We start from the raw sequence: 27,116 nt of genomic DNA, 5'->3' as shown, positions 1-27,116 counted from the left end.
TTTTTTTACTTGGTAAAGCTGTTAGAAAATCCCAAGGGGAGAGTAGAGGGGGGGGGGCCCTCTGTCGCATCGAAATTTTGAGAAATCGATATGTGTAATGGTGCAATCTGAGAGAAGTTGCCATTTATTTTGTATTCGTTAAACTGTCTGAAAATGGCATTGAACACTGATATTTTATAAAATATTTTGCATGATCAATATTCAACAGTCAAACAATGACAATACATTTTGTAAAAAACAGTTCTCAGTTTGGCAGAGGTTGAAGACCAAAGAATATGCAGGAATGGGAAATCTGCGACCTTCTTGTGTCATTTGCAAAATCTTACATATCTGTAAACGATACTAGAGGACTATCAGTCAGAGCCACTACTTTTTGTCCATTCGTCATTCGTTTGAATTGCAACCTCGCCAGCCGTGCAATTTCTCTCGCTGCCAGTTTCTAATGTTAAGCCTGATTACGGTATGGTTAAATGTCAATATGGCTATGGCTGAAGTCAATTAAAATATATGTCTTAAAATATATGTTTCGGTGATGATAAAATGATGACTTTACAACAGTTCAGTTTTGTCCTACGCCTTGTGAAAACATTGAGAAATTAATGTGTGCAATGGTGCAGTCTGGTGCAATCTTAGACTTTATTCAATTTGTGATTTTACTTGTCAAACTGTTAGAATACCTGAAGAGGGAGAGCGTGAGAAGGAGGTGTCGCCCCCTGTCGCATTTAAATTTTGAGAAATTAATGTGTGCGATAGTGCAATCTGAGAGGTGTTTCATTTTATTTGCACCAAAATTTTAGTAACCCCCTTCTTTCTCTCTACATTTTGAGCAGCCCCCCTTGTTTCTTTCGATTTTTTGAGTGATCCCCGCCGATTCCTCCGACCCCCAGGCCGTAAATAACGACTGGTCCCTTATCGCGTTACATGGTGGTATCATGTTATTAGGTTATGTAGTTTGTCCATTGTGTTTAATAGCCTGGACATTATGTGTTTTAGTCTTGCCAGTGCATAATATTGTCTTCCCATTATGTAATGCAGTCTTGTCAGCATGTTATGACGTCTCCTCATTATGTTACGTCGCCACTTCATTATGTATATGTAATCTCTTCAATATGTCGTCTCTTCATTATGTTTATATGGGAGGGCGCTGTTCTCTGCGACCAGCGGCGGTGATACGTGTGCTCGTTTTTCTTGTCGCATTTCTCGTTATTTTGTAAACATCCTTCTACGATTAGCTGGATTAGATTTGATTGTCTATAAATGACAATGGACTGTTTTGCAAGCATGACGCTCCGGCTTGTTGGGTCACTTTGTCAAACTAACGACCAGTACGAGCGGATAAATTAATCAAATTTATGACAATATCTGTCTAAAATTTTACAAAATTGTCGCGCCAGCCGCTCTACATTCTATATTATTGCCTGAATGCATGGGTTTATGTGCCCGAGAGCAGGTGACAATTTGCCCGACGCCAGGAGGGCAAATTGTCTCCTGCTGCGAGGGCACATAAACCAATGTATTCAGGCAATAATACTTTTATTACATGCCTCTTCACAGTTAATGCTATATGACATTTAGTTACATGCAGGACATTTTCAAACAATTTTACCATTATCGACCAGCATCAAACAGATTTTAACGAAAGTCAAAATAGCAGTGTGCGCATGGATATTTTACATCTAGCATTAAGCGTCTACTTTGACGTCGAAAACGTCGAAAGGCTTCACTGGACCAGGTAACCATGGAAACCGGTCAGTACATCGTTCACCGGCCCGCTAACATCCCGGATGTTCCTATTCAAATCAATGCACTGATTTGCACTCACATCGACGCATGTAATAAGCAGGACAGAGGCCCGGCGCCATAGCCGCACGACCCAGCCCACCAAGGCTACAATTATTGCAGCTACAATGGCCTATGATGTCTTTTTGACGACACTTCATCGCACACAAACTCGTGCGCTAGAATGTTTTGGACAGCCGTGGCCGTGACAAACGGCCAAAACACTACTGACAACGATGCTGGAGTTTGTGTAAGGTGAAGTGTTGTCAAAAAGACATCATAGGACATTGTAGCTGCAATAATTGTTGCCTTGGTGGGCTGGTCGTGCGGCTTTGGCGCCAGGCCTCTGTCATGCATGTCGTACGGCTGGTGCGATGTTCTACCTTGGTTGGGCATCGTGCAAGCCGCCGCATGGCCCAGCCCACCAAGGCTACAATTTTGTAAAATTTTAGACAGATATTGTCATAAATTTGATTAATTTATGGACTTGCATGACGTATCGGCATAGCGCCCTCTGTAGTGGTTTTGGTAGCATATTACCCATGCTTCCTAGCGTTAATGTTTTCCGCCACTTTTGCGCGGCAGTTATGTGTAGTTCTGCCTCGTTTCTATGATACAAAACCTTATGAATCGACGCCAGAAACGCTCCTGCAGTTTTTGTCGAGTTCCCCTGCTACAAATCCATGAAGGTCCTTTGGGTAACAGTTGCGCTCTCAACGAAAACAACCCATTTCAATTTCAATACGACAGCATGGCATGGCAAGCAGTAGCAGTTCAACTTACTTGGAGCATCTGCTGAGCGCCACAAATTCTACTAGAGAGGACATCGATAGCCAAAACGTAAATCACCACTTCAACAACTAAAGGTTTATCTGAGACTCGCAAAATCATTAACTCCACATATAAATTGGACTCCTCCAGTGATAAATTGGCCATGCTACAAGCTGTTAAGGCCGAAAATGAGCAAATACAACTGGAGCTTGAACTAGAAGCAGAGCTGGCGAAAAAACAAATCGCTCAAGAAACGAGCAGAAAAGATAGAGTCAAAGACAGCTAACAGCATCCCCATCCATAATATCAAGCAAGACAATGAAACCAAAAAGAAGGTCAGAAAAATCAAGAAAGAGCCAAAAGCTTCCGAATTTAGCGAATCCGACTCAGATTGCTCCAACTCGACCATGGATGGTTCCGTATCCGATGGTGTCTGTTCGGAAAGACACACTCGCCGCATATCGAAGAGCTCTACACCCCAGGTAGGCAACAAGCATATGATCAAGTTACTGCAAAATCAACGAAAAGAAACCCAAATCAGGTTCAGCAAGAAAAGCCACCGAGCAAGTCACTTATATGGTTCCATGGCCGCATGACAACCAAAATGTCGGCTTTGGATGTGTTTGGTGATGAATTGCCCTACTCACAGTTATCACTACCAGCATTGGTACGGGGAGAATTATTCATACATTTCAATAAAGGAGCTAAAGCAATACCGTCCAGCAAGAGCAGAGCATCTTATTGAAATGTTGCACCTTGCAAAGCTGTATACATGGGAAGAAGTTAGAATGTATCATCCACAGGTATTAAAAAGCATAGAATGGAGATCACAGGATTAGCATGATGATTTTTCTCGAGTTAAAGCCAGATTTCTATACACCAAAGTGCAGAAGGCGGCCAGCCAAACAAGATATTGTGCAGATTATCAGACAGGACAGTGCAAACACAGTAAAGATCACATTAATCAAGCAAGCACCTCATTAAAGAACATCACGTTTGCCGTCCCTGTCTGTTTACAAGAAAATCAAAGGCACCTCATCTAGCCAAAGCTTGCCCTCACAAGCCCAAATCAACAAAAGATGACTACAAACCTCCTCCACCGACCACTCCCTCCATGGACTTCTATCAGTTACGCCGGAATCAAAGGACACTCTTACACACTACCCATGCACTACTTCAAGCATGCTTGAGAACCGCAACACCTCGAGGCTTACTCCGTATGGTAAAATTGCAGCAGTTTGCCATCATTCTATTGCGCATGAAGATTCATCTACCACGCACAGCACAGACAGGTCTCTGACAATGACTCGGAGTCCAACCCAACTAACAACGTCATTGGATCTCCCACCAAATCACATGGTCAGAATATACCCATATACCTATTATGGACAGTACTGATGTGAATTCCACTTCCCATTGCTCTATTCCATCATGTGACATCCTACTCGACAGACCGTTGCCACATTACTGATGATGTTGTCCCCGTGTTGGTCAATAGGGGTGCAGCCATACCACCCTTTGAGAGCCAAATCTCAACTTCATCACCAAGCAGCTACATGGAATCAAGCAATTATATTTTCTTCATTGTAATGATAGCGCATCTTCCACTACCATCAATATTATACACCCACCTGGTGCCAGAGACTTGGGAGTAACTGTATCAGAACACAATACCAATGATAATCGAAACCCTCATCTCACATATTTGAATATCCTGTGTACAGCAATTGCTCAGCGAGTACCCACAGTCATGTTAATATAACCTTGGACTCAGCCATTCCATGTCAGCCTCATTTTGCATGGCCATCAGAAACTACACTTGACACCATACACGATAAAAATCCACGATCAGATAGTGATGTCCAGCAAGACTAATTACTGTGCAGAGCGTATCGCAGTCCCCACTACATTCGACATTCCCCTTTGGCGAAAGGATCTCGAAGGCTACCAATGATAACAGAATTGTGGACTACCTAGAGTTTGGGTGGCTTATCAACTATACAGCTCCCATCTACCCAGTACAGGGATGCGCAACCACCATTCTGCGGTCAAGTTCTTTGAGCATACGGACAAGTACATTTTTAGCTCATATTTGGTATGTATATAAATACCAAAAAGAGCTTATATGGTGAGTCGGTGGTGTCTGTATGTATGTATGTATGTATGTATGTATGTATGTATGTATGTATGTTTGTATGTATGTATGTGCGGATGTATAATAATCGCAATCATACCAATCCATAATCTAATAACACTAGGTCAAAATTTGTAAGACAATAGTTGTAAACATAGACACAAAACAGCACAGAACAGACAGTAAATAGACGGTACACAAACAAAGTCAAATGCATGAAAGAAAGATATATGGACCTCTGGCCAAAAGACCAAGAAGTGATGTCCATCACACGCAAAAGCTCCAAAACCGCCACACTTACCATCACAGTATTTGGTGTACAGGTAGACCCAGGGGTTGAGATGTGACGTTGTTCAAATGAACATGTTAGTGTCAAAAATATGCAAATGAGGTAAGAAAAAGGGGAAATCCTGCAAATGTGCGGGAGTGGTGGCATTAACTGAAACAGGCCACTCCACTGACCTTGAGTCATTTCCTGTCATCATTCATGAACTGATACATAGCAGACCTACTGAAACCATGAAGGATTGTGTTGAAACATTCCTCTGCTAACCTGTTCCTAAAGTTGACCTCCAGTACCTAAAGTTTCAGACCTTATTACTTTTGTCATTCTTGTTTCTCTGGTTTCAATATTTCTTGATGGACCAATTCAACCCAAATATGAGCACACTGTCCTTGACGGTATTTTTAATGAATGTAAGTTGGGTGAGCTAGCCGGCCCTGTCAAGAAAGATTGTTTTTCCATGCCTATGGCCTTTTCAACATAATCATCTGTCCCCAAGTAAGACACTGCCTCACGTCGCACCGTCATGGACCTATCGTTTCCAATGGGCACTTCTGTCAAAGATGGTATTCCTTTGGATGAATTTATGGGCACTCTGTACAAGCTCAAATATCCATTTATTGACAATTTAGTACAGATTATAAACCTTCATGGGCCAGGCAGCCATATTTTAAGTGTGATATTCAGAGATGTTACAGATGGATTCCAGTTATGTGCTAGTACGCCTTAAATGTCTTTAAACTGGCTTTACTCATAACACATTGAAATAGACCAGTTCTCTGTTCATATGGTGTGCACTCAAAACAAACTCAGCAGTCTAATGGTGACAACTCTACAGTATTTCCGGTCACTATGGCAAATAAAAGTTATCTTAAAGTTTGAACACACTGTAGTGTAGCGAGGCTTGGCTCAAAACTGATATTTAAACAATACAACAGTTTGGTAAAATTCAGTAAACTTTAAACGTCAATCTGAACTTAGTTGTAGTTCTATCAAACTAATACAGCAGCATTTCAGTGTCAGACTTGTACAAACATTCATGTTATTCTAAGCCTTCTTGTAGGGAAATAACACTTGTCCACTTTTCGAACCAATTTCACCCACGATCCAAACTATAAACGTCCCTCCAAGCGGCGAAGAATCACTCATACAAAAGCGACTTACACTCGTGTGTGTGAGATTATTAAAGCACGATTTCGATTCCACCGAAAGTTCGGATTCGTAAGTAAAGTTTACACAGTTAGAAGGAGGAGGATAGGATCCTTGTTATCCTACAAGCGTGTATATCTACTAAACCTGATCGTTATTGTTCCTGACGTCCGGTCCGGTAGCGCGCCGTAGCATTGAAGGTACAAAGAAGTTCCATATAGGCCGGTGAGTTCCCATTAACGCCAAAGCTTCCGGTCTATCCTTTCACTTGTAGCTACATCACTCGCCAACACATGGTTGGGTCTCGATGGATCGTTCTGTCAGATATTGTCTCTCTTACCACAAATGAATGCTCTCTTAATGTTCTTGAGTCTCACCAATACTAGACGGTGTGATGTTTGAGTCAGTTTCAACGTTCACAACGTCGAAACGGAAAGTTTGAAATTCGACTGTACACAAGTCGCGTCCGGCCCCATCCATGCCGTCTTCGACCTGTTTTTTTTTATATCACCAGACACGTGACATATACGCCATAGCCCGCCAATCATCGGCGCTTAGCCGCCCAAATTTTCTAGGCTAGTGTTCTGTTTGCTGGCTACCGTACAAGACCAGCAATAAGTTCTTGAATTCATCATCTCCATCCAAACGTACGAAGATTTATATAGTCTATATCTCCAGCAATAAAACATCGCGTATCTTCCGAACAATCATTTTATTATTGTGTAAGTGTACTGAGTGCACAAAACATGTTCACTCAATCATACGTGTAGAAGCCGGCTGACAACATATAAAAGTTACTTTTTCTCTATTAATAAAAAATGAGTAAAATCCCACATGTGATACCCTCCCTCCCCAAAGCATGTCATCCCTTATCCTTATGGAAATATATACCACACAACTCTTTACAGTGGCTTTGACTACAATAGCTAAACTTAATCTTAATACAGACCTATTACATCGCGGTCTCATAAGAATGTATTTGCTCTTCCTTGACAATCTGGAAGTCTCACCTACAAGTCACCACCCCAGTATGTAAGGTATACCAGGTAAGCCCCCTCAGGGGTGAGGTGTAAATACATGCATTAGAACAGTTACATAATACGAATGTTCACAGATATGACCAAGGGTCATCCAAGGACAATCCAGGTAGGCACTGTTGGGGTGACTCTACAACGTTACACTGGTAACCCTGCAAGCAAAAGAGATTGAAGCCATATAGGTAATGAATGACTGGCTCCTCTGCTGCAAACAGTCAGTGCTGACTACACCTAAAACAAATACTGTAAGAAATTCTGTTAACACAAAGGACAAACAAAACATAGACTTTGGCAAACACGCAAGCTAGCAACTTGACAGGTTACCGCTGTCTTTATATTTATGCTGCGCATATTTGTTTGACCATCTCCAACACGCTTCCACATCCAACCTGTACCAACACATCTCTGGTACTCTGTCGCCATGGCCAACTATCCCTCCGCCATATGTCTTACTTTCCCCCAACTTGCTAAGCCATATGAGAAGGATAAATGTCAACTTGAAATCTTGCAATTTTGCTAAACTATAGCGTGTACGGGGACAATGCAGCAGGGCAGGAATTCCACCATACACACCCGGTGGTAGGACCCTTTGAAATACTCCACCGCAAAGGGGCTCTTTCTTACATGGTAGCTATCTGGCACACACACACACACACACCTGTAAATAATTCGGTAAGTGGAAGTAGTGTACACATAACTTAAAATATGTTTTGTAACATCACTCTATAATCGTCCATTGCTAACTATCAGTAATGGTATATATATCGCCAGTCCGATAGATATATATGGATTGTTTCCAAAAATAGGTGGCTTTTGCTGTGAAGTCGGCATGTGACGAATTTCATCCCTCTTGCAGACTAACACATAACTTGGCTTTCTCTCAGAATATCTCCTGGCAGCCAACTTGTTCGCAGAAAGTTGATGACTGAACACTTCTCTATCTGTCACTCAAGGTAACTCTGTTTTCATTCTTGTCCCTTGGACCACTGGATAGCAAGGCATCTGAAATGGTTTGCATCCCACTAATTCATTGTTTGGCACAAACACTGGTGCTTTTGCATTCAACCTGTGGTTGACAACATATCTCGCATTACTGTAGCCATAATACTGTGGTTTCTGTCGATTTCTTGTTGGATACCGCCGTTCTGTAGCTGTGTCATCTGCTACTTCCGTTCCAACCTTGACACTAGGGGAATCAGTCACATCTTTACCATGTTGACTCGGTTCCGATGCCTGACTGGTAACATTCACCACACCCTCTTCGCAATGCATGGAACTCACTGCATCACTCTGGGCAGTCGCATTCATAGTTGGATTGCTGATATGGGTGTCTGACATATCTGTAGACTTAGCACTCTTGTCATCATCAGTACCACATGACATGGTGGCTGTGTCGTCTGGCTGAATGTCTGTTCCTGCCATTCCCATGGAGTGGGTAGCTACACATTGCTGTTTAGGTTGCAGTCTGACGATGCTTCACCCATCTGCGTTGACTGGCTTTGTTTTTGACTGTGAGTTGGACTGATGCCTTCTCTAATACTATCAGAATGTGACTCTTGTGCGGGTGAATGGGCTTCTGACAGCTGAACTTCTGTGGGTCTTGTTGGAATACTTTGTTGTACTCTTATTATCTGAGCCCAATTTTCATCACTGGAAGAACTTTCACTTTCTGCGTCGCTCGGTTCTGCAGCTGCTCTATTTGTATGTCTAGTCGGAGTTTGTATGCGGGTATTTGGTCTAGAGGGTTGTCTCCTTGGTATGCGCATAGGGCGATTGGGAGGAATTGCTGGTAGTGCGTAGCATGGCATCAGTAAATTACGATGGACTGTCTTACGCTTCCCTCCAAACTCTGGCTTCAGTACGTAGACTGGGATGTTAGGGTTCACCCTTTTACGACTAGATAAGGACTGTGTTCCCACTTGTCAGCAAGCTTCTGTTTGCCTCAGATAGACACATTGTGCACCAACACACGGTCACCTGGTCCCAATTCAGCTTCTTTTGTCTTCTTGTCATACAGGTACTTGTTCTTCTGCGCCTTGTTAGCCATTCTGCTGCGTGCTATCCTGTAAGCCATTTGCAAGTCTCTTCGCAATTTCTCCAAGTATTGGTCGTATGTCCCCTCTACTTCATCAGTAGGCTCTAACTCAAGGTATAAGTCTATCAGAAATTTCAGGTGTTGTCCATGCATCAAATACCAGGGGGAATAACCTGTGACCACATGCGTTGTGCAGTTGTATGCATGAGTCAGCATTTTGACTTGCTGAGCCCAATTCTGTTTCTGTTCTGGCTGCAACGTACCAAACATGCCCAGCAAAGTCTGATTGAACATTCAACAATACCCGCACCTTGAGGGTGGTATGGGGATGAATGCGACTTCTTCACGCCCAACAAAGTGCAAAGGTGAGCAATCAACCAACTCTCAAAATTCCTCCCTTGATCGGAGTGGATCCTGGTAGGGATGCTGACTTCCTGCAAGAATGTGTTCATCAAGATCTTCGCAGTCGTCTTGGCAGTTTGGTTTCTAGTCGGCACAGCTATGGCATATTTAGTAAAATGGTCTGTCATGACCAAGATATCCTGGTATCCGCCTTTTGATCGTTCCAGGGAGAGGAAGTTAATACACAATAACTTTAAGGGCATTGTTGTCAATATTGGCACCAAGGGAGCAACCTGACGACCTCCAGCTGTAATCTTCCGGCGTGAGCACCTCTCACATAGACGGATTCTGTTGATGATGTCATCTGTCATACCTGGCCAGTAAAATCGTGACCACATCAGTTCAATACTACGCTCCTGGCCTAGATGACCCATCTCGTCATGTAATGCATCCATGGCAGTCTCTCTATGGCTGGGTGGTAAGTATAGCTGGTATACTGTCCTACCGCTCTTTTCTGTTCTTTGCCTGTACAGCACACCATTATGCAACCTATACTTTTTCCATTCTCGCAAAGCTGCAGATATTTGGCGTGCCTCTGATGTGCGTTGCTGACGGTCAGGCGGTTCACCTCTTGGACATAGTTGTATATCGCTCCTATCGTCAGATCTGCCGGTTGTAGATCCTTCCACTCAGCTTGACTAATGGTGGGTAATGTCGTAGTACCTTCTGGCACCATTTCAGCCAACGTCTGGACATTACATCTTGGAATTTTGCCGATGATTTTCATGGCTGGTACCATGGGGACAAGTTTACTTTCAAGAATTGCCACGACCATCTGGTTGCTCATTACTGTTGTTTCTTGAGGGGTTGGAGGGACCAATCAAGCCAGTGAGGACGCCCTATTGCATCTGTTGAGTATCCCGACTGTGGTTTTCTAGAGAGCGCGTCTGCGTCTCTGTTGAGTATTCCATGCCGCTATTCAATTCGAAAGTCATAATCTGCCAACCTTGCCATCCAACGATGTCCGGTAGCATCTAGCTTGGTACTGGTGGTAACTTACACTAGGGGATTGTTGTCAGTCAATACCAGGAAATGGTGGCCTAGTAGCATGTCGGAGAACTTATCCGACACAGCCCACTTTAGCGCTAAAAACTCCAGCTTGTGGGCTGGATATTTTCTCTCACTTTTCGAGATCCCACGGCTGGCATATGCCACCACTCTCTTTACATTTCCATCGTGTACCTGGTATAGCGCTGCTCCAAGGCCCAGTAGACTTGCGTCAGTGTGCAGCTCGAAAGGCAGTGAGTAATCAGGATATGTGAGGACGGGTGGGTTTGTGAGACGCTCAACTTAGGTGTCAATGCCACTTGACATTTCTCTGTCCACACAAATTCTGGTGGCTTCTGTCGTACCATCTTTCCGCTCTTCGCCCTGTGTTTTACGTAGAGTCCTGTGGTCAAGTCATTCGGGGGCTTTGCGATTTCGGAGAAGCCTTCTACAAATCTGGGGTAATAGCCACACTCTCCCAGGAAAACTTTGACTTCTTTAGCACTGCGGGGTACAGGCCAGGTCTTAATCGCTTCATCTTCGCTGGGTTGGTCTTCACCCCCTCATGCGACACAATGAGTCCAAAGAAGCTGACCTCTTGCCAGAAAAACTGGCACTTAAAAGCCTTTACTTTCAACCCATTCTTCTTCAACCGTTTGAGTACATCATCAAGACGCTGGCAGTGCTCCTAAAATGTTGAAGCGAATATCACAATATCATCAAGGTAGACTATACACGTGCGATTAACCAAGTCTCCGAGGCATTTCTCCATTGCATGTTGAAAGCTGCTAGCACTGTTACACAGCCCAATGGGTAAACAGAGACACCCGTAATACCTAACTGGAGTCACGAAGGCTGTTTTCTTGATATCATCTTCATGCATCAGTAGTTGCCAGTAGGAGGACTTGAGGTCAACGGTGGAAAACCAATCAGCTCCCTTCAAGCATTGCATACTTTCCTCGATCCTTGGAAGTGCGTAGGCGTCCCGGATTGTCTTGCTGTTCAGGCGTCTATAATCAATACATAGCCGGGTTGTCCTGTCTCTCTTTCCGACCAAGACAATTGGCGCTGCGTACGGTGAGTTGGACTCCCTTATGACGCCACAATCCATCATGTCTTGTATCAATCGACGAAGCTCCGCGTACTTTGCTGGCGGCAGTCGACGATGTCTTTCTTGTGTAGGTATGTCGTCCGTGAGTCTAATGCGATGTTTCACAAGGTCACACTTCCCAAGGTCTGTATCGCCAGTAGAAAATGTACCCAAGTTCCGACGAAACAAATCACGCACCACTCCAAGACGTTCTTTGGACAACAATACTGGGTCTAGGTCAAACTTGACACCCTTTATAGTAGTGCCTTTAATATCATCACATGAGTCACTGTTAGTATCAGCCTGTATACTGTTTACGGTTGCATCAAGTCTACTCATAGGGACACTCTCTACAGTTGTTACTGCGTTGATTTCCGCGATAACACTGCCAGGTCTGATTGTTATGTTGTGGTTGTTACCGTTGTATAACCTGACAGGAACTGTAGACTGATCCACTTGGCAATGCATCGCTGTAACAACTGGACTGGCTGTTGCTGTACAGCTAGGTGACACTGCTGGTTCAACGCTGACTATGTATTCATCAGTCGCAGTTGTGCCTGACAATGTGCCGGTCACGATGACGCTACTTTCCGGGCGAATTGTAACTGGTCTCTTCAGAAGAGCACGTGCCGACCCCACATGGCCATCCTTGCCAGCAAAACAGTATCTTGACTGGATTCTATCATAGGCTCGCCTTCCTGGGACGGACATCTTGTTAACTTTATTGTGATTTGATTTCCTGATGACTGCCACAGCTCGCATACATGGTTCTAACACATTCATGCCCAGTGTTATAGGTATCCGGTCTCCATATTCGGTGTTGGGGACAACTATCACCAGGGCTTCCATTGTCTGTTCTACGCCATATATCGCTGACGGTAGTCTCACTTGGTCTTCAAGGATCCACAACACTGGAACAGTTTGGTCATCGGCTCCAAGTATACGCAAATCATCAGTTGATGCTTCCAATGGATGGTCCGAAAAGTGTTTGTCATTAAACCACTTGCTCAAAGTAGTAACTTGCGAACCCATGTCCATTAGGCAGCGGGCATCATGGCCATCCACTACAATCGTCTCTTCGTATGCTGGTCCAACCACTCTGCGGCGTATATCCGTCTGCATCATCCGCAGGGTTTGGCCGGTTGTGTCTTCATCCAGTGGTGTTGTGCTGTCATCTCTGTTGACGCATGATACCGTTTTCTACGTTGTAATCGCCTGCGGTGATACCTAGCAGGTGGATCACATTTGGTCGAACATTTTTGGTTGACTTACGAGCCTTGTTATTTGACTTGCCAGACGCTGGCGATGTTTGTTCAGAGTTGTCTTTTGTATTTTGTAGACAGTCCCTGGAGAAGTGTCCTTCCTCTCCACAGCGGTAGCATGTTGAGCTCTGTTGCTTTCAACTACCCTTACGGAAAATTGAGATCTACATCTAGTCCACATTAGATCTACAGTAGACTTTATTTTAATTGGGCAGTAGATGAACTGCTTCATCTACTTTTGTGCATACTAATGAGGTCATAGTTCAGAGAGTAGATGAAATGTAGACAAAATGTGGATGAAAAATTAGATGAAATGTAGATCTCAGGTAGATGACATGTAGACAAGATGTAGATCTATTGCTTTGTCTACTTTTGTGCATATTAATCATCAGGTCATAGTTTAGAGAGTAGATAAAATGTAGAGTAAAGGCAGACAAGATGTAGATGGAATAAATTACGTATAAGATGTAGCTAAGACAAAGAACAAGAAATTAGTGAGGCATGGAGATCTTGCAAATTTTTAGACTTTAAAAATTGACCGATGGCCATGGTGTAGCACAGGCTAGGGCTGCAGTTCATGATGAGTATCACAATATTGCATATCACAACAACATCCGTTTGATGTAATTTGGTGGCAACTTCACTGAGCACCATGGTATCGATGGACCTTTGCATAAGATATCTCACGCTGGAAAAATCAATCATTCAATGACCGATCATGAGTGGTATTCAGGTCGAAATAGAGAGAACATTGTGCATGCTTAGGCCTACTCAAATTTTTCAAAATCCTTCTCAACTGTACATACATCATTACATGATTAATAGAATAAACTGCATACAAAGTATTTCAGTACATTCAACGACGCTTTATTAAAAAATTTAGAACTGAAATATTCTACTTGTTACACAATCAAAATTCATATGGTCGTGGTATTAAAACAGGCGATCAACAAACCTTGCCTACCTCAAGCTCACGGGCCTACCTTACAAGTTGCATTACAATTACCGCAGTACCAGTACAGCTGTATACTAGCTGGCAGTGTAGAGGCACTGCCATCGTCAAGTTATCGATGCCAACCTATAATGTCTCAACCCGATATAATTCTCGATCGGAACACTTTCTATGCATATCAGAATTGATGTCACATTGTTTCCAAGGTGTACAGATGACGAAAATGTGCTTGAAAAATAAGATTTGTTGAAGTACGAATGGTGAGCAGGCTGGCTTCTCTCCCCGATATGCATTGATATGATGAACCGTTGAAAACATGGCGCCTTCTGATTGCGCATGCGCATAAGGTCAACTCTCACAGTTGACCCGGAAATCGAAGCCAGTTACAAGGTCATTTGCTCTGAAAGAGCAAGAGGTGGAGGCTGAAAGATGGTGGGGAGATCAGTCCATGCGCGAACTCTTCATGAAAATGCAAGAAAATACGTCGCTCAGGTGAAGAAATTACTTAAAGCAGTACTGGTAATTTTAAAGCTGACTCGTGTTATGCATGTGTACTGAAATGCCATTGCCAAAATAACACTGTAATCTGTTATGTGGCAATGATAACAATGTCAATACAATTATTTGTAAGTTGACCGAGAGATAGGGCCGTGGCTGCTGATTTTCACACGATTCAGAAGTGACTTAATGATACTCAGAAAGTTTTATACGAGGATAGTTTTGATTTTATTTTTACAATTAAAAGCAGCTGGGATATCAAACAGGTTCGTTTGATTGTTTGTTGGATATGAAGCCGAGGAAATAAAGTTGCAGTTAACAAATAGCTCACTTGCATATTTATGAAGTTTTGTAATAGTCACATAACTAAAAAACAACTTATGAATTAGATCAGGGTCCGACCCGTGGTTAGATGCTACTGTATTGACCAATCTGAAGAAAGTATCAATGAAAACATTGATTTTTTTTATTCTTTTTATTGTGATTCACTTTAAAGTCACTTTTTCAAAAATTAATTACTGGATAATCTTTACATTTTTAACTTTACCACAAAATTGTAGTTTGATCCCTGTGATATTTTGCATTTGTGTTTCTCGAGTTAAACAGGAGTGCCTTAGGATGAAATGAAAATTAATTTACTAATTTCTTCTCTCTATTGTTGTACCGTGGCAGTATATATTCAAATGTAAGGTAAAATGTCTTGTCTTTTACTCATGCCTTCTCGCATGGAGCCTGCAGTTTGCCAATCATAGAATTTGAAGGGATTGGATTGTTGGACATAGTATACAGCAAGAAACAATACATTAGATTAATGTAGACAAGATGGTGATTTTGAATTAGAAGTAGATGAGTCTTTGTTTGCCTAAGTGAATTTTGTAGATGAAACTCCCTTAGATTGGATGGTAGATCAGTGTAGATCAAGCGTAGACAAAGTTAGTGTTAAATGTAGACATAGTCATGTCTGGTGTGGACAATATCTGTAGACAAAGCTTCATGTAGACTAACTGCTGTGGCTGTTCATCTACAAAACCCTGATGTAGATCTACATAAAGTCTACTGCAGACGGTCCGTAGATCTACTCTCATCTACTGTGGACATAGGTTTTCCGTAAGGGTAGGGTTTGGACAGTCTTGCATCAGGTGGCCAACATTGCCACATCCGAAACAGCGCTGAGGTGCCCTGGGGCTAGCCGCATACTGTCTATCTGTCTGTTGTTTAAGTCTGGGTTTGGTTGGCATTGCTAGCTGAGCTTGAACCCTGTGGGCCACACCAGAAGTGGAACTTACTTTAAAGTTCCATTAGCTGTATCTTCTGGCGATTTTTCCGTTAGTTTTGATTGAAATGATCTCTTGCTCATGTTGAAGAGCCTGTCAAATAACAGAGAATCGCATATTATTCGGAAACATTACGTGCCCTACAACTAAATAACATGTGATTTTACAACGAAAATTTCAATTTTTGTCCGGACAGAAATACAAACTCTGTTGACATGCGGATTGCAACGTAGGCATTCTTCTGCACCTGTGCGAGCCATTTACAGCAATTTCAAAATAAATATTCATTACTTATGCCCGGTACTTACGTCGTAGTCCATTGTCCGAGCACGTGCGTAGCCAGATGTCTGGCAATCCACGACGCAATGTTGTTTTGATCCCACAATAAACGTGAACTTGTACATCTCGCGTGATCGCGGCGTCACCATATCTGCGTTCTCCCCAGCACGCTGAGCATGCCAGACGTCAACAAACGAGCTCGGAAGGGCAACACGTTTGAACAAAAATTAGCAGTTTTATGTGGCTACAACATCACTAATCATGTTTGTTTCTTCGTAAAACAACATTTTGCAACAAATATGAGCCTCCAACATGGAATTTTCCGAGGTAAAACGTGGTCAAAAGTTACAAATAATGGCCCTTTAACCTCTAACATGTCCAAGCGTTGCATAACCGAATTAAGAGATGGCTCAAGTTGTTGGGCAAACTCTCTAGCTGTACCGTCTATGATGTCTTCTTCAGAAAGTAGTGTCCTCTTTGAGTTGTCTGCCATCTGTCCATCTTCCTCAGCAATCATTTGGTGGTGAGCAGCTGATTTTGAACGCGATGTCGAAGGACGGGGCTGTCTCCACTCACGGACTTCTTCCTCAGCCTCTCGTGCAAGCCCTACCATTTCATCGAAATTGTTAACTTGGCTTACGCGATGAAGAATACTGTCTCTAACACTTTCATCTCGTAAACCTCTCCAGAATGTGTTTTCTCAGCCGTTCATCCATCGCTGACTTGGGTATACCACCCTACGATGTACCTTATTCAATTCCTCCTCCAAGCGATTAGCGAAGTCGGCTATACTCTCATTGTCTCTTTGAAGACCCTTACTATAAAAGTTCACCAGCAGGTTTTCTTCTGATTGCACATTACCATAGGGTTTGCGTAATTTCCTCAACATTTGGTCAAATTTGACAGTAGGTCCAATTCCATCAACTAGTCGGATTGTGCCACTTTTTAATGATGCTCTAATACTTCGTAACATCGACATGGCAGACTCTTTATTTCTGTGTATGTACTTACGTCATGACTTCCCCCTCCCATGTCTGGAAGTCTACCTCAGATTTTCAGATTACATCACCAGAAAATGTACTTTACTTGTGTTTGTCTCCCAAGTACACAGCTGTAAAATTACTATCACTGTCTCTATAGGTCGTAGGGCTAGCGTCAGCAGTTTGCCACTTTTTACCATACGGGCCCATGGTCATCTTCTCCTTCTCTAATGCACTGTCCAGACGAACAATTTCGTCTTCAAACAAGTCTTGACATGAAGAGGCAGGTATGTTATACTCTCCTGTACTCAGCCTTGTTGATCTGGAGCGTGGAGTCTCCCCTGTAGCAGGTGTGAAATTGGGCGATCTGGATCTTTCTGGTCGCGCAGGCGTACTCTGTGCCTCACTAGCTCCTCCTACCGCACCACCAACTGCATTCAGCATCCCAGTTTTCCTTCGCACACCTGTACTGTTCTCTATGCTCCCAATCACGCCGTTCAATTTCCCGTTGTCTATATCTCTGTTCTACTTCTTTCTAATATTGGACATTTTTCTCATCTCTCCTCTGCCCGCATGGCTATCTTCCAAGCCTCTCTTGCTTGTCTTTCATCTGACAACCATTGCTCCTTTGCCTGGTTTAACCGTTCACTCTCTTCAGCTTTCATCTTTGTTTCTCTTGCTCTAGCCTGAGTGAAATCTCTCTCTCTATATTTGTTTGGGTAAAATCTTGTGGCTCACCAGCTCTCCTACCAACGGCTGTATCTGCTGATGGGACAGACAACACTCCTCACAAACGTCTCACTCCCCAGCCAGCCATGTCCAACGAACGAGGGGTTGTACATCTGATGCCATTCTAGTCGTCGTGCAAATCATAGTTGCAAATACAAGCCACACGCACAGCGACATACAGAGCACGCAACTTACAGTAAATCACTTTGAAACTTATGTAACACTATACACTTGATAATGCTATGAAATGTTAATATTCTCAACACAGACAACGCTGGTTAAATAATTCTCTTATCAACTGTTTACCACCTGATCCAGATAATTGGCACAACCTCTTTCCAGTCAAGGCCCCACGTTGGGCACCATTTATATATCACACCTTAGATTTGACGAAAATTTGTTTAAGTTGTGCCAGGCGTGACTATAAGAAAATATATTGTCAAACGGCATGAAAGTCTGTGCCTAATTTAACAATTAAAATGTTCCTCCCTTTTGTTCAACCAAGATCTCTTAACCTGGTCGCGATAGTTCGCTCAGATAGGTGGTATTTACTTCTAAATGTAGAACAGAAAGCGATCTCACAATCATATCAGTTGGCACAACAATTCCGCCAACAACAATATTTATTACCCAAGAATAAATCAACAACAACAGTGGGTATTTGCAGATACCCCTGTATTGTACAATGATTGACAACTCGCTAACAATTATAGCAAAGACTGACAGTAATACATCAAAGAAATTGTTCCTGTGACGTCACAATTTGCTTGAATAACACTGAAAATATGGTAGCTATGTGCTAGTACGCCTTAATGTCTTTAAACTGGCTTTACTTATAACACATTATGTGTTCTCCACAAATAAAAAAAATTGCATAACCATTTGCATAATATTTAAATATTCATTTGCATAATATTTACATATATTGACCAAATATTGCTGATAACACACTATGCACTACAGTTTAACTCCTACCCTTGTTTAACTCAAATATAGAAAGGTTAGGAGAGTAAAATATACCGTTACAGTTGGTAAAACTGCTCAGATCAAAGAATCTATTAAAAGATGTAAAACAATGAGACATCGAAGTTCCCGTGACAGCATCGCTTGGAAAATACTACGTTTTTTCAGTACGTTTATCAGGGTTCTGTGACCCTACGCACCCCGGTACCAAAATAGAAGAGTCCCACTCTGATGTCATATCCGCCATTATTAACAGTATTTTCAGTCACGCACGCGGTCTCGGTTTCGATTCTCTTCACATGCATTTTCATTTGTTTAAAGCAATTAACGCTGCATCTGTTAAGAGTTTTAACCGCTGACTATAACAATTTTTATTGCTATTTTGCTGTATTCACAAGATACTGACCATTTGATCTTGGAAAGTTGAGTTGCTCTTACGTGCAGCCAACGAATGCCGGTGCGGTGACAGACAGTTCCCTAAGCTATGCTACGCTGTTGATCGGCAGCATATACGGGTATGAAGTCTTTGTTCCAAGTTTACTTTTTATTTCAAGATGTGAGTCAAACAGAAATTTCACCAAATTGCCACTTCTGTATCTAGGGAATGTGTAATCAGTTTGATTTCAAAATATTTCATCAATTAAGAGCGGAAATCGTCGCAGACTTTTGCTGTCTTTTGACTATGGTTGTATATAAATTTTTTCTGTCCTTTACGATTTCTTTGGATGGGCCGTTGGAGTCAAGGGTGGGACGTGTGAAATTGTTCTGTTGTTAACACTTCATACAAATTTAACGGAGTAATAACAAGTGACATTGTAAAACAACGAAGCTACAAATAATCTGTCTTCCTTTCGTGTGATCGTACGGAAGTTGACCAGTCAGTGTCATTGTGAACATTTTGTGGCTGAACCTCATAGCGTCGCGGGTAACAATGATAGCGTTGCGGTGAGATCAAAAACGTTGAGGGCTTGAACGATAGCGTCGCGGGCGGCGACGCTGTTTTGGACTAGGGAGAACCCTGAATTTGAGGGTGCTAAAAGAATGTAAGTACTTTCTTGGGGAGGAAATTCGGCAAAATCAATCGAGACAACACTTAGATCTTGATGCGACCACACAGTTTATTGTGTGAATGGGTTGACAAGTCGGTCGAGCTTCTCTCGCGGTCTTTCTTCCGCTATGATCGTCGTGACATATCTTGACGAGGTACTAAAATGACAAATTCACACATATAACAACAGCAAAATGTGCCTTATTGATTTAAATTAACACTTTATTGAAATTAAATACAGAAACAAACAAAAGCACGGCATAAAAACATTGCTGTAAACCAAACCTGCCACCCCAGAACAAAGGCTGACGGTGGGTTTCAAAAGCATGGGCGGCCGAAAATTAAACTGGGCGGCCTAGATTTTATCTGGGCGGCCGTGAAATTAAAGTGGGCGCACCGCCCACTTAAAAGGCGCCGTGGAGAATACCGTATGACATAGAATGTACACCATAGAAATAGACCAGTTCTCTGTTCATATGGTGTGCACTCAAAACAAACTCAGCAGTCTAATAGTGACAACTCTACAGTATTTCCTGTCACTATGGCAAATAAAAGTTATCTCAAAGTTTGAACACACTGTAGTAATTTTACAAGTGTACAGAAAACAACAGTAGCCTATAAAAGCGAGGCTTGGCTCAAAACTGATATTTAAACAATACAACAGTTTGGTAAAATTCAGTAAACTCTAAACGTCAATCTGAACTTAGTTGTAGTTCTATCAAACTAATACAGCAGCATTTCAGTGTCAGACTTGTACAAACATTCATGCTATTCTAAGCCTTCTTGTAAGGAAATAACAATCGCCCACTTTTCGAACCAATTTCACCCACGATCAAAACTATAAACGTCCCTCCAAGCCCCGAAGGGGTAACTCCCATAGATGGCTATACGGGGAGGGTCCGCGCGAAAGGGGTCGTTTTTTTGCACTGTTTGGTATCAGAAAGGGTATACTTTTCACGAGGTGTTGGTATGAGAAAGGGTCCGGTTTTAAACACAAACTGACATTTGTTAAAAAATCATGCTGTCAACACTGGAAACCCATGTATCTACATCCCAGATCTACCATCAATATTTCCGATCTGTCGGTTTGACTGTTGGTACCCCTGGTACGCAAGGCGAGTGAGTCGTATCTGTATACGTATGGTATTGTATGGTATCAGATAGCTGTGGAAACGCAGCTATCTGTTGGCGGGTAATGTGAGTTGCTATGCAGGTCAAAGGTCAACCCCGCCACTCACATAGCAACTCACGCTACCCCGCCAAGAGATAGCTGCGTTTCCAATACTAGGTATCAGAAAGGGTAGGTTTTTTTGCTCAAAAACTGGTATCACAACAGTTTGGGTTTCCATGTTCGTGCGGAGCCCCCCCCGTACTATTAGCCAGGGACTTACCCCCCCGCAAAGAATCACTCATACAAAATCGACTTACACTCGTGTGTGCATGTGTGAGATTATTAAAGTTCGGATTCGTAAGTAAAGTTTACACGGTTCGAAGGAGGAGGATAGGATCCTTGTTATCCTACAAGCGTGTATATCTACTAAACCTGATCGTTACTGTTCCTGACGTCCGGTCCGGTAGCGCGCCATAGCATTGAAGGTACACAGAAGTTCCAAATAGGTTGGTGAGTTCCCATTCGCGCCGAAGCTTCTGGTCTATCCTTTCACTTGTAGCTACATCACTCGCCCATATGTGGTTGGGTCTCGATGGATCGTTCTGTCAGAAATTGTCTCTCTTACCACAATAAATGCTCTCTAAATGTTCTTGAGTCTCACAAATACTAGACAGTGTGATGTTTGAGTCAGTTACAATGGAAAGTTTGAAATTCGACTGTACACAAGTCGCGTCCGGCCCCATCCATGCCGTCTTCGAGCTGCTTCTTATGTCACCAGACATGTGACATATACGTCATAGCCCGCCAATCATTGGCGCTTAGCCGCTCAAACTTTCTAGGCTAGTGTTCTGTTTGCTGGCTACCGCACAAGACCAGCAATAAGTTCTTGAATTCATCATCTCCATCCAAACGTACGAAGATTTATAGAGTCTATATCTCCAGCAATATAACATCGCGTATCCTCCGAACAATCCTATTATTATTGTGTAAGTGTACTGAGTGCACAAAACACATTCACTCAATCATACGTGTAGAAGCCGTCTGACAACATATAAAAGTTACTTTTTCTCTATTGATAATAAAAATGAGTGAAATCACACATGTGATACTTGCAACCAAGTAGAAATGTACACAACGCAATTTGCAATTGCTCATCGGTACTCTCTCATTTACAGCCGAATGTGTGCGCCCAGCACGCCTGTTCATTTCTCACATGCTAGCTATCTGACTTGCAGATTGATATATGGCGGGTACCACAGGTGGGGCAGGATGCGCTTACTATTTTCGAAACACCTGACATCTCTTCTTGGTCTTTTGGCCAGAGGTCCATATATCTTTCTTTCATGAATTTGACTTTGTTTGTGTACCGTCTATTTACTGTCTGTTCTGTGCTGTTTTGTGTCTATGTTTACAACTATTGTCTTACGAATTTTGACCTAGTGTTATTGGAGTATGGATTGGTATGATTGCGATTATTCTCCTCTGCAAAGTCAAACAAAACACCACTGGCAAGGGATCAGCCTCGACAGAGAATTGCGTCGAGATGTAGCCTGGTGGAGAACATTCATGAGACAATACAATGGAATTACCATGATACCGGACAGCCACTACACCGCCCCTGATGAGGTCGTATCCACAGATGCATGCTTGAGTGGTCATGGTGCGTGGTTGCAGCTGGGGGAACAGAGCACAGTACTTCCACGCGGAATTTCCTAGTGCACTTCTTGGGTACCACATTGCAATACTTGAGATGTTCGCTATCCTGGTGGCACTACTGATATGGGCCACTGAGGTTACCGGAAAATGCCTGCAGCTACACTGTGACAACATGGCTTGCATTCACATTCTGAATGCTGGCTCTGGCAAAGAGGAAACGCTCCTTAAGATCGCCAGAAACAATTTGGCTGGTTGCTGCTGAATACAACATTCTACTGAGGGCAATTCACATACCAGGAGCTGACAACAGAATTGCTGACCACCTTTATAGGCACAAACCATTTCTATGAGTTTGCTAACCTAACGCGAAATATCTCATTAAGACAGGTTTTTCCACAGCCTCAATATTTTGACCTTATCTCTGACATTTGAATTTCCCTTTCAGATATAAGAGCCCTACAAGCAGAAGTTGTATCCATTTGACGAGCAGCCTATCGACCATGGACATATCGCAACCTGAAAACACAAATGAACTCTTACTGACATTCTGTTCAAAATTTCAATTGCAGCCATCCGCAGCACATGTTTAGACTCTGTGCATTTATGCTTGTGTTCTTTCGCATAGTTTTCATAGTTCAAAGTCAGTTCGTAATTATTTGTCAGGCGTACACCTGGCACAAGCTGCAAGGAGTTAATGATGGTGCATTTCAAAGCACGGACCTTTGACTTACCTTGCGTGGCCTTGACAAGACTATGGCAAACATTCCTCATCCTAGCCTTCCAATATTACCTCATCATTTGTTATCAATGCGGCGCTGCCTTCATCTCAGCTCTGAATTTGATCAGGCAGTTTGGTCATGTTTCACATTATGTTTCTTTTCATTTCTACACAAATCGAATGCTGTGCCTCCTCCTCGATTCAAATTTAAACCTACTGAGCATTTGCACCGTATCTATCTTTCATTTACTAAGGAAGGCTTAATAATTCAAGTGCAATGGTCTAAAGCTAGTCAGACATATGGTTGTGTATGCAATTCCAATTGCTTGCATTTCTGATTCTGTTCTTTGTCCTGTGAAAGCGTACTCTCAGATGATCAGCAGCATCCAACCTTCCGCTTCCAGCCCAACCTTTGTCTACCATGATCGCAAAGGGGTCCTTATCCCTCTATCTGCTCATGCCTTGGCTCGTAAATTTAATGCTCTCATTCTGCGATTGGCCTTTTCCCCCTTGATTATTCTTTTAATAGCCTCAGGAGAGGTGGTGCCTCTCTGGCAGCTGCAGCAGGAGTTCCTGGCCATCTTATCAAAATTCATGGTGGATGGTGTTTGTCAGCCTACCACAGTTAAATTCAACATCCTGTCTCACAGCGTTTTAGCATTACAAAAGACATGGCTAGTCTTTTGTAGTCTATTCTATCTACTTTCCATGCCCTGCCCTGTTTCCTTCTTTTAGATCGCCTCCTTTTTCTGTTTCTTCCCTTATTCTTTTCATAGCTTTCAATATTTCGTTCTCCTGTCCCATTTGTCCTTCCTCATTAACTCTCCTCCAGTTTGTTCTTGTTCATTCCTTCTTTTTTTCTATCTTTCTACACCCTTTCCCTCTTAAGATCTTTTGCAGTGCTTTGCCATGGTGTGGGGTGCTTAGCCCTTTATTGTTACATCAATAAAGCACCTCCTTTTCTGCCAAGATCTCCCTTGTGTTGTTCATTAATTTTGTACAATTTTAGGCAGATATTGTCATAAATTTGATTAATTTATGGACTTGCATGACGTATTGGCATAGCGCCCTCTGTAATGGTTTGGTAGCATATTACCCATGCTTCCTAGCGTTAATGTTTTCCACCACTTTTGCGCGGCAATTATGTGAACATTTTATAACCCATCCTTTCCACGTTCCCATGTTCTTTTATTTTCGTATTACATGGTGAGGGGTGCTTAGCCCTTTATTGTTACTGTAATAAAGCACCTCCTTTTTCTGCCAAGATCTTCCAGGGATTGTTCATTAATTATAACAGCTAAGGCAAATGGCATTTAGAGTTTTTCGGGAACGTCAGTAATTGTTTACTTTAGCGTATAGTTGTCGCCGGTATATTCCTATATAAATTTGTATTGCTTCAACTGTCTGAACTGTTGTTACCGGGGTTCAGAACGGCTTTCCATAGCCCTGCCACGCAAAGGTAAACAATTATACTGACGTTCAACAATCAACTATCGTTATTATACTCAAAGTCACTCACACCAGCAGGTGTGATACATTCCAAAATTGGACAAAGTACAAAACTGACTAGAGTTGAGACTCCAGCATCACTTTCAGCAGTGTTTCCCAAAACACTCTGGCGCATTTCACGGAGATGGTGCATTGCCTGCTCGCAGGGTCGTATAGTTCGAGTACAGTGCAGTCTTCCACCAAGTATTAACGGGAGCATCATATACTGCCCGGACAAGAGACCTTGGCATGCACCGAGCCTTTACGAGCGAAGATGGGAGATGGTATCGATTCCCTAGCTGTCATCATTGTAGCCCACGGGCCGTGAGCTGACTTTTTTCTGTCGCGTTGGGTATGTAAGCGCCGGTCCATGCTACATAGCTCTGCATGGCAGAGCTGTGTGTTACCGGCTATAGGCCTTCTATAGGCCTAACGAGGCCTATAACCAGTAACACACAGCCGTGCCATGCAGAGCTAGGCTACACCGCCAGCGCAACAAAAAGCCAGCGCACCGCCTGTGGGTTACAAATACAATTACTGCCGCTATCGGTTCTCTTTCCTCGCTATCTCGAGTTTTATCAACTGAACTTCAGACAACGATGATACCATCGACAATTTGATCTTCGCATCTAAAAGACGCTGGGTTAAATTAACCATGGCGGTACGTACAGACCATTGGTAATTCGAAAGCGAGGCAAAGTAGTCAACTTAATGAAACAACTACATCACGTAATGACAAGTATAGACCACATAATGGAACAACAACATCATATAATGACAAGTTTAGACCACATAATGGAACAACAACATCACATAATGACAAGTTTAGACCACATAATGGAACAACAACATCACATAATGACAAGTTAATACCACATAATGGAACATGTACATCACATAATGACAAGTTTAGACCACATAATGGAAAGATTACATAATATAATGGAGGTACTACACCACGTAATGGAAAGACTAGATAACGTATGCCCAAGTAGATATTACATAATGGAAAAACTACAGAATATAATCACAAGTTTACACGACGTAATGCAACATGACATAATGACAAAACTGCATCACATAATGTAAAGACTAACTACGTAAGATAACATAACATAACACGCGCACTACATCACATAATATAAATGCACCACCTAAGACAGCTATGGCATTCCATAGGTCACCGCTCATGTCACTGTATGACCTGCTGCACTGGGCCTCGACCAACAGTTTAACGCTGAAAAATGGCACTCTCCGGGTATTCATGTCTGGTAAAGTTAGAAAAAAGGTGATATTTTGGTGAATTTTGAGCGGATTTCTGGTCGTGGTTAGTGCCTATGGGAGCGTTCAGTTTTTACGGCCTGGTGAGGGGGGGGGGGGGCTGGCAAAATCTTGTCGCCGGTGTTCAAAAAAATATAGACCCCCCTGCATTTTTTGTGAAAAAAAGATGACCCCTCCTTTGTCAGACGAAAAAAATTGATGACCCCCCTGAAAAATAACCAAAACCATATGTCAAATTTACCCGCATGGTTTGGATTTGAACTCTGGTACTGTACGCGGCGCATTTTATTCGTGTAGCAGAGATGCCAGTGCACAAACTTCTCAGCCACATCCATTGAAACGTCTGTTAATTAGGACGACTGTCAGGGAATTTTAACTTCATTTCCATAGACAACTCATGTCCATGGACATTGTATAAAGTAAACTTTATTGGAGTGGTTCGCCAAAGGCAGCCCTCCGGTTAAGAGGGTCATGGGCCATTATGTAAAGTCAACTTTATTCTAGTGGGCCACCAAAGGTGGCCCGCCGGTAAAGAGGGTCGATCATGGCTATTGCATAAAGTAGACTTTACTGGACAGGGCCGCTGAAGGCGCGTGGCCATTACCATTATTCAGTGCGTGATCCCAGGGGTCCCTCAAAAATGTTTCTAATACAAGCCGCGGCTTCAATTGGGAATTTTACAGTAAGATTGCCGTGGGGTATTACATAAAGTCAATTTATTGTAGTGGGCCGCCGCAGGCGGCCCGCTGGTAAAGAGGGTCGGATCATGGCCATTGCATGAAGTAAACTTAATTGGAGTGGGCCGCCAAAGGCGTCTGCCCGTTAAGAGGGTCATGGGTAATACATAATGTATATTTATTGTAGTGGGCCGCCGAAGGCGGCCCGCCGGTAAAGAGGGTCGATCATGGCCATGGCATAAAGTGAACTTTATTGTTGGTATTATGTTTTTGAAAATGTGGTGACCCCCTCTTTCCTACCAGTGAAAAAGCGATGACCCCCCCTTTGCGGATTCCAAAATTACGATGACCCCCTGGATTTTGCCGGCCCCCCCCGGCCGTGAAAACTGAACGGTCCCTAATAACCAAGCTGTCGATAAGTGTAGGCAATTTGTAATTTGAAATATCGTCGAACAAACTTGCGCACAGTGTGCTTGCGTGCGGATTTGGACGTTTGTCTATGGAAGTTCCAATAGCTGTGGTGGAGGGGTATA

General features: G+C 42.8%; 3 protein-coding genes across 4 annotated transcripts in view; 1 reads left to right on the top strand and 2 right to left on the bottom strand.

Annotated features, from left to right (window-relative positions):
* The window catches only part of LOC139144994 (uncharacterized), a 60,804-nt gene extending 51,976 nt beyond the window's left edge, over positions 1-8,828 (bottom strand). Inside the window, exon 1 of the mRNA XM_070715878.1 lies at positions 8,814-8,828. The gene's annotated coding sequence lies outside the window, so the exon portion shown is untranslated. The remainder of the gene's footprint in view (positions 1-8,813) is intronic.
* The window catches only part of LOC139144993 (uncharacterized), a 60,355-nt gene that overhangs the window by 11,210 nt on the left and 22,029 nt on the right, over positions 1-27,116 (top strand). The window lies entirely within an intron of this gene.
* Positions 10,754-16,545, bottom strand: LOC139146039 (uncharacterized). Its single transcript, XM_070717485.1, has 4 exons — positions 16,307-16,545; positions 15,469-15,636; positions 11,414-12,844; positions 10,754-11,081 (listed from the first exon to the last, which is right to left on the bottom strand). The coding sequence occupies exons 1-4, from the start codon at positions 16,543-16,545 to the stop codon at positions 10,754-10,756; spliced, it is 2,166 nt and encodes a 721-aa protein (XP_070573586.1).

Source organism: Ptychodera flava, chromosome 12 (genome assembly GCF_041260155.1).
Source record: "Ptychodera flava strain L36383 chromosome 12, AS_Pfla_20210202, whole genome shotgun sequence".
NCBI classification, from domain to species: domain Eukaryota; kingdom Metazoa; phylum Hemichordata; class Enteropneusta; family Ptychoderidae; genus Ptychodera; species Ptychodera flava.
This window is presented reverse-complemented; position numbering and strand designations above follow the sequence as displayed.

Excerpts from the sequence above, each read along its gene's own strand:
- LOC139146039 (XM_070717485.1), bottom strand. The coding sequence starts at position 16,545 with ATGGTAGGGCTTGCACGAGAGGCTGAGGAAGAAGTCCGTGAGTGGAGA. Across the intron at positions 15,637-16,306 it reads GTTATGCAACGCTTGGACAT|GGTTCAAGCTCAGCTAGCAA; the intron begins GTTAGAGGTTAA and ends TGTGGCCCACAG. Across the intron at positions 12,845-15,468 it reads ACGGAAAACCTATGTCCACA|AGATGACAGCACAACACCAC; the intron begins GTAGATGAGAGT and ends ATGCGTCAACAG.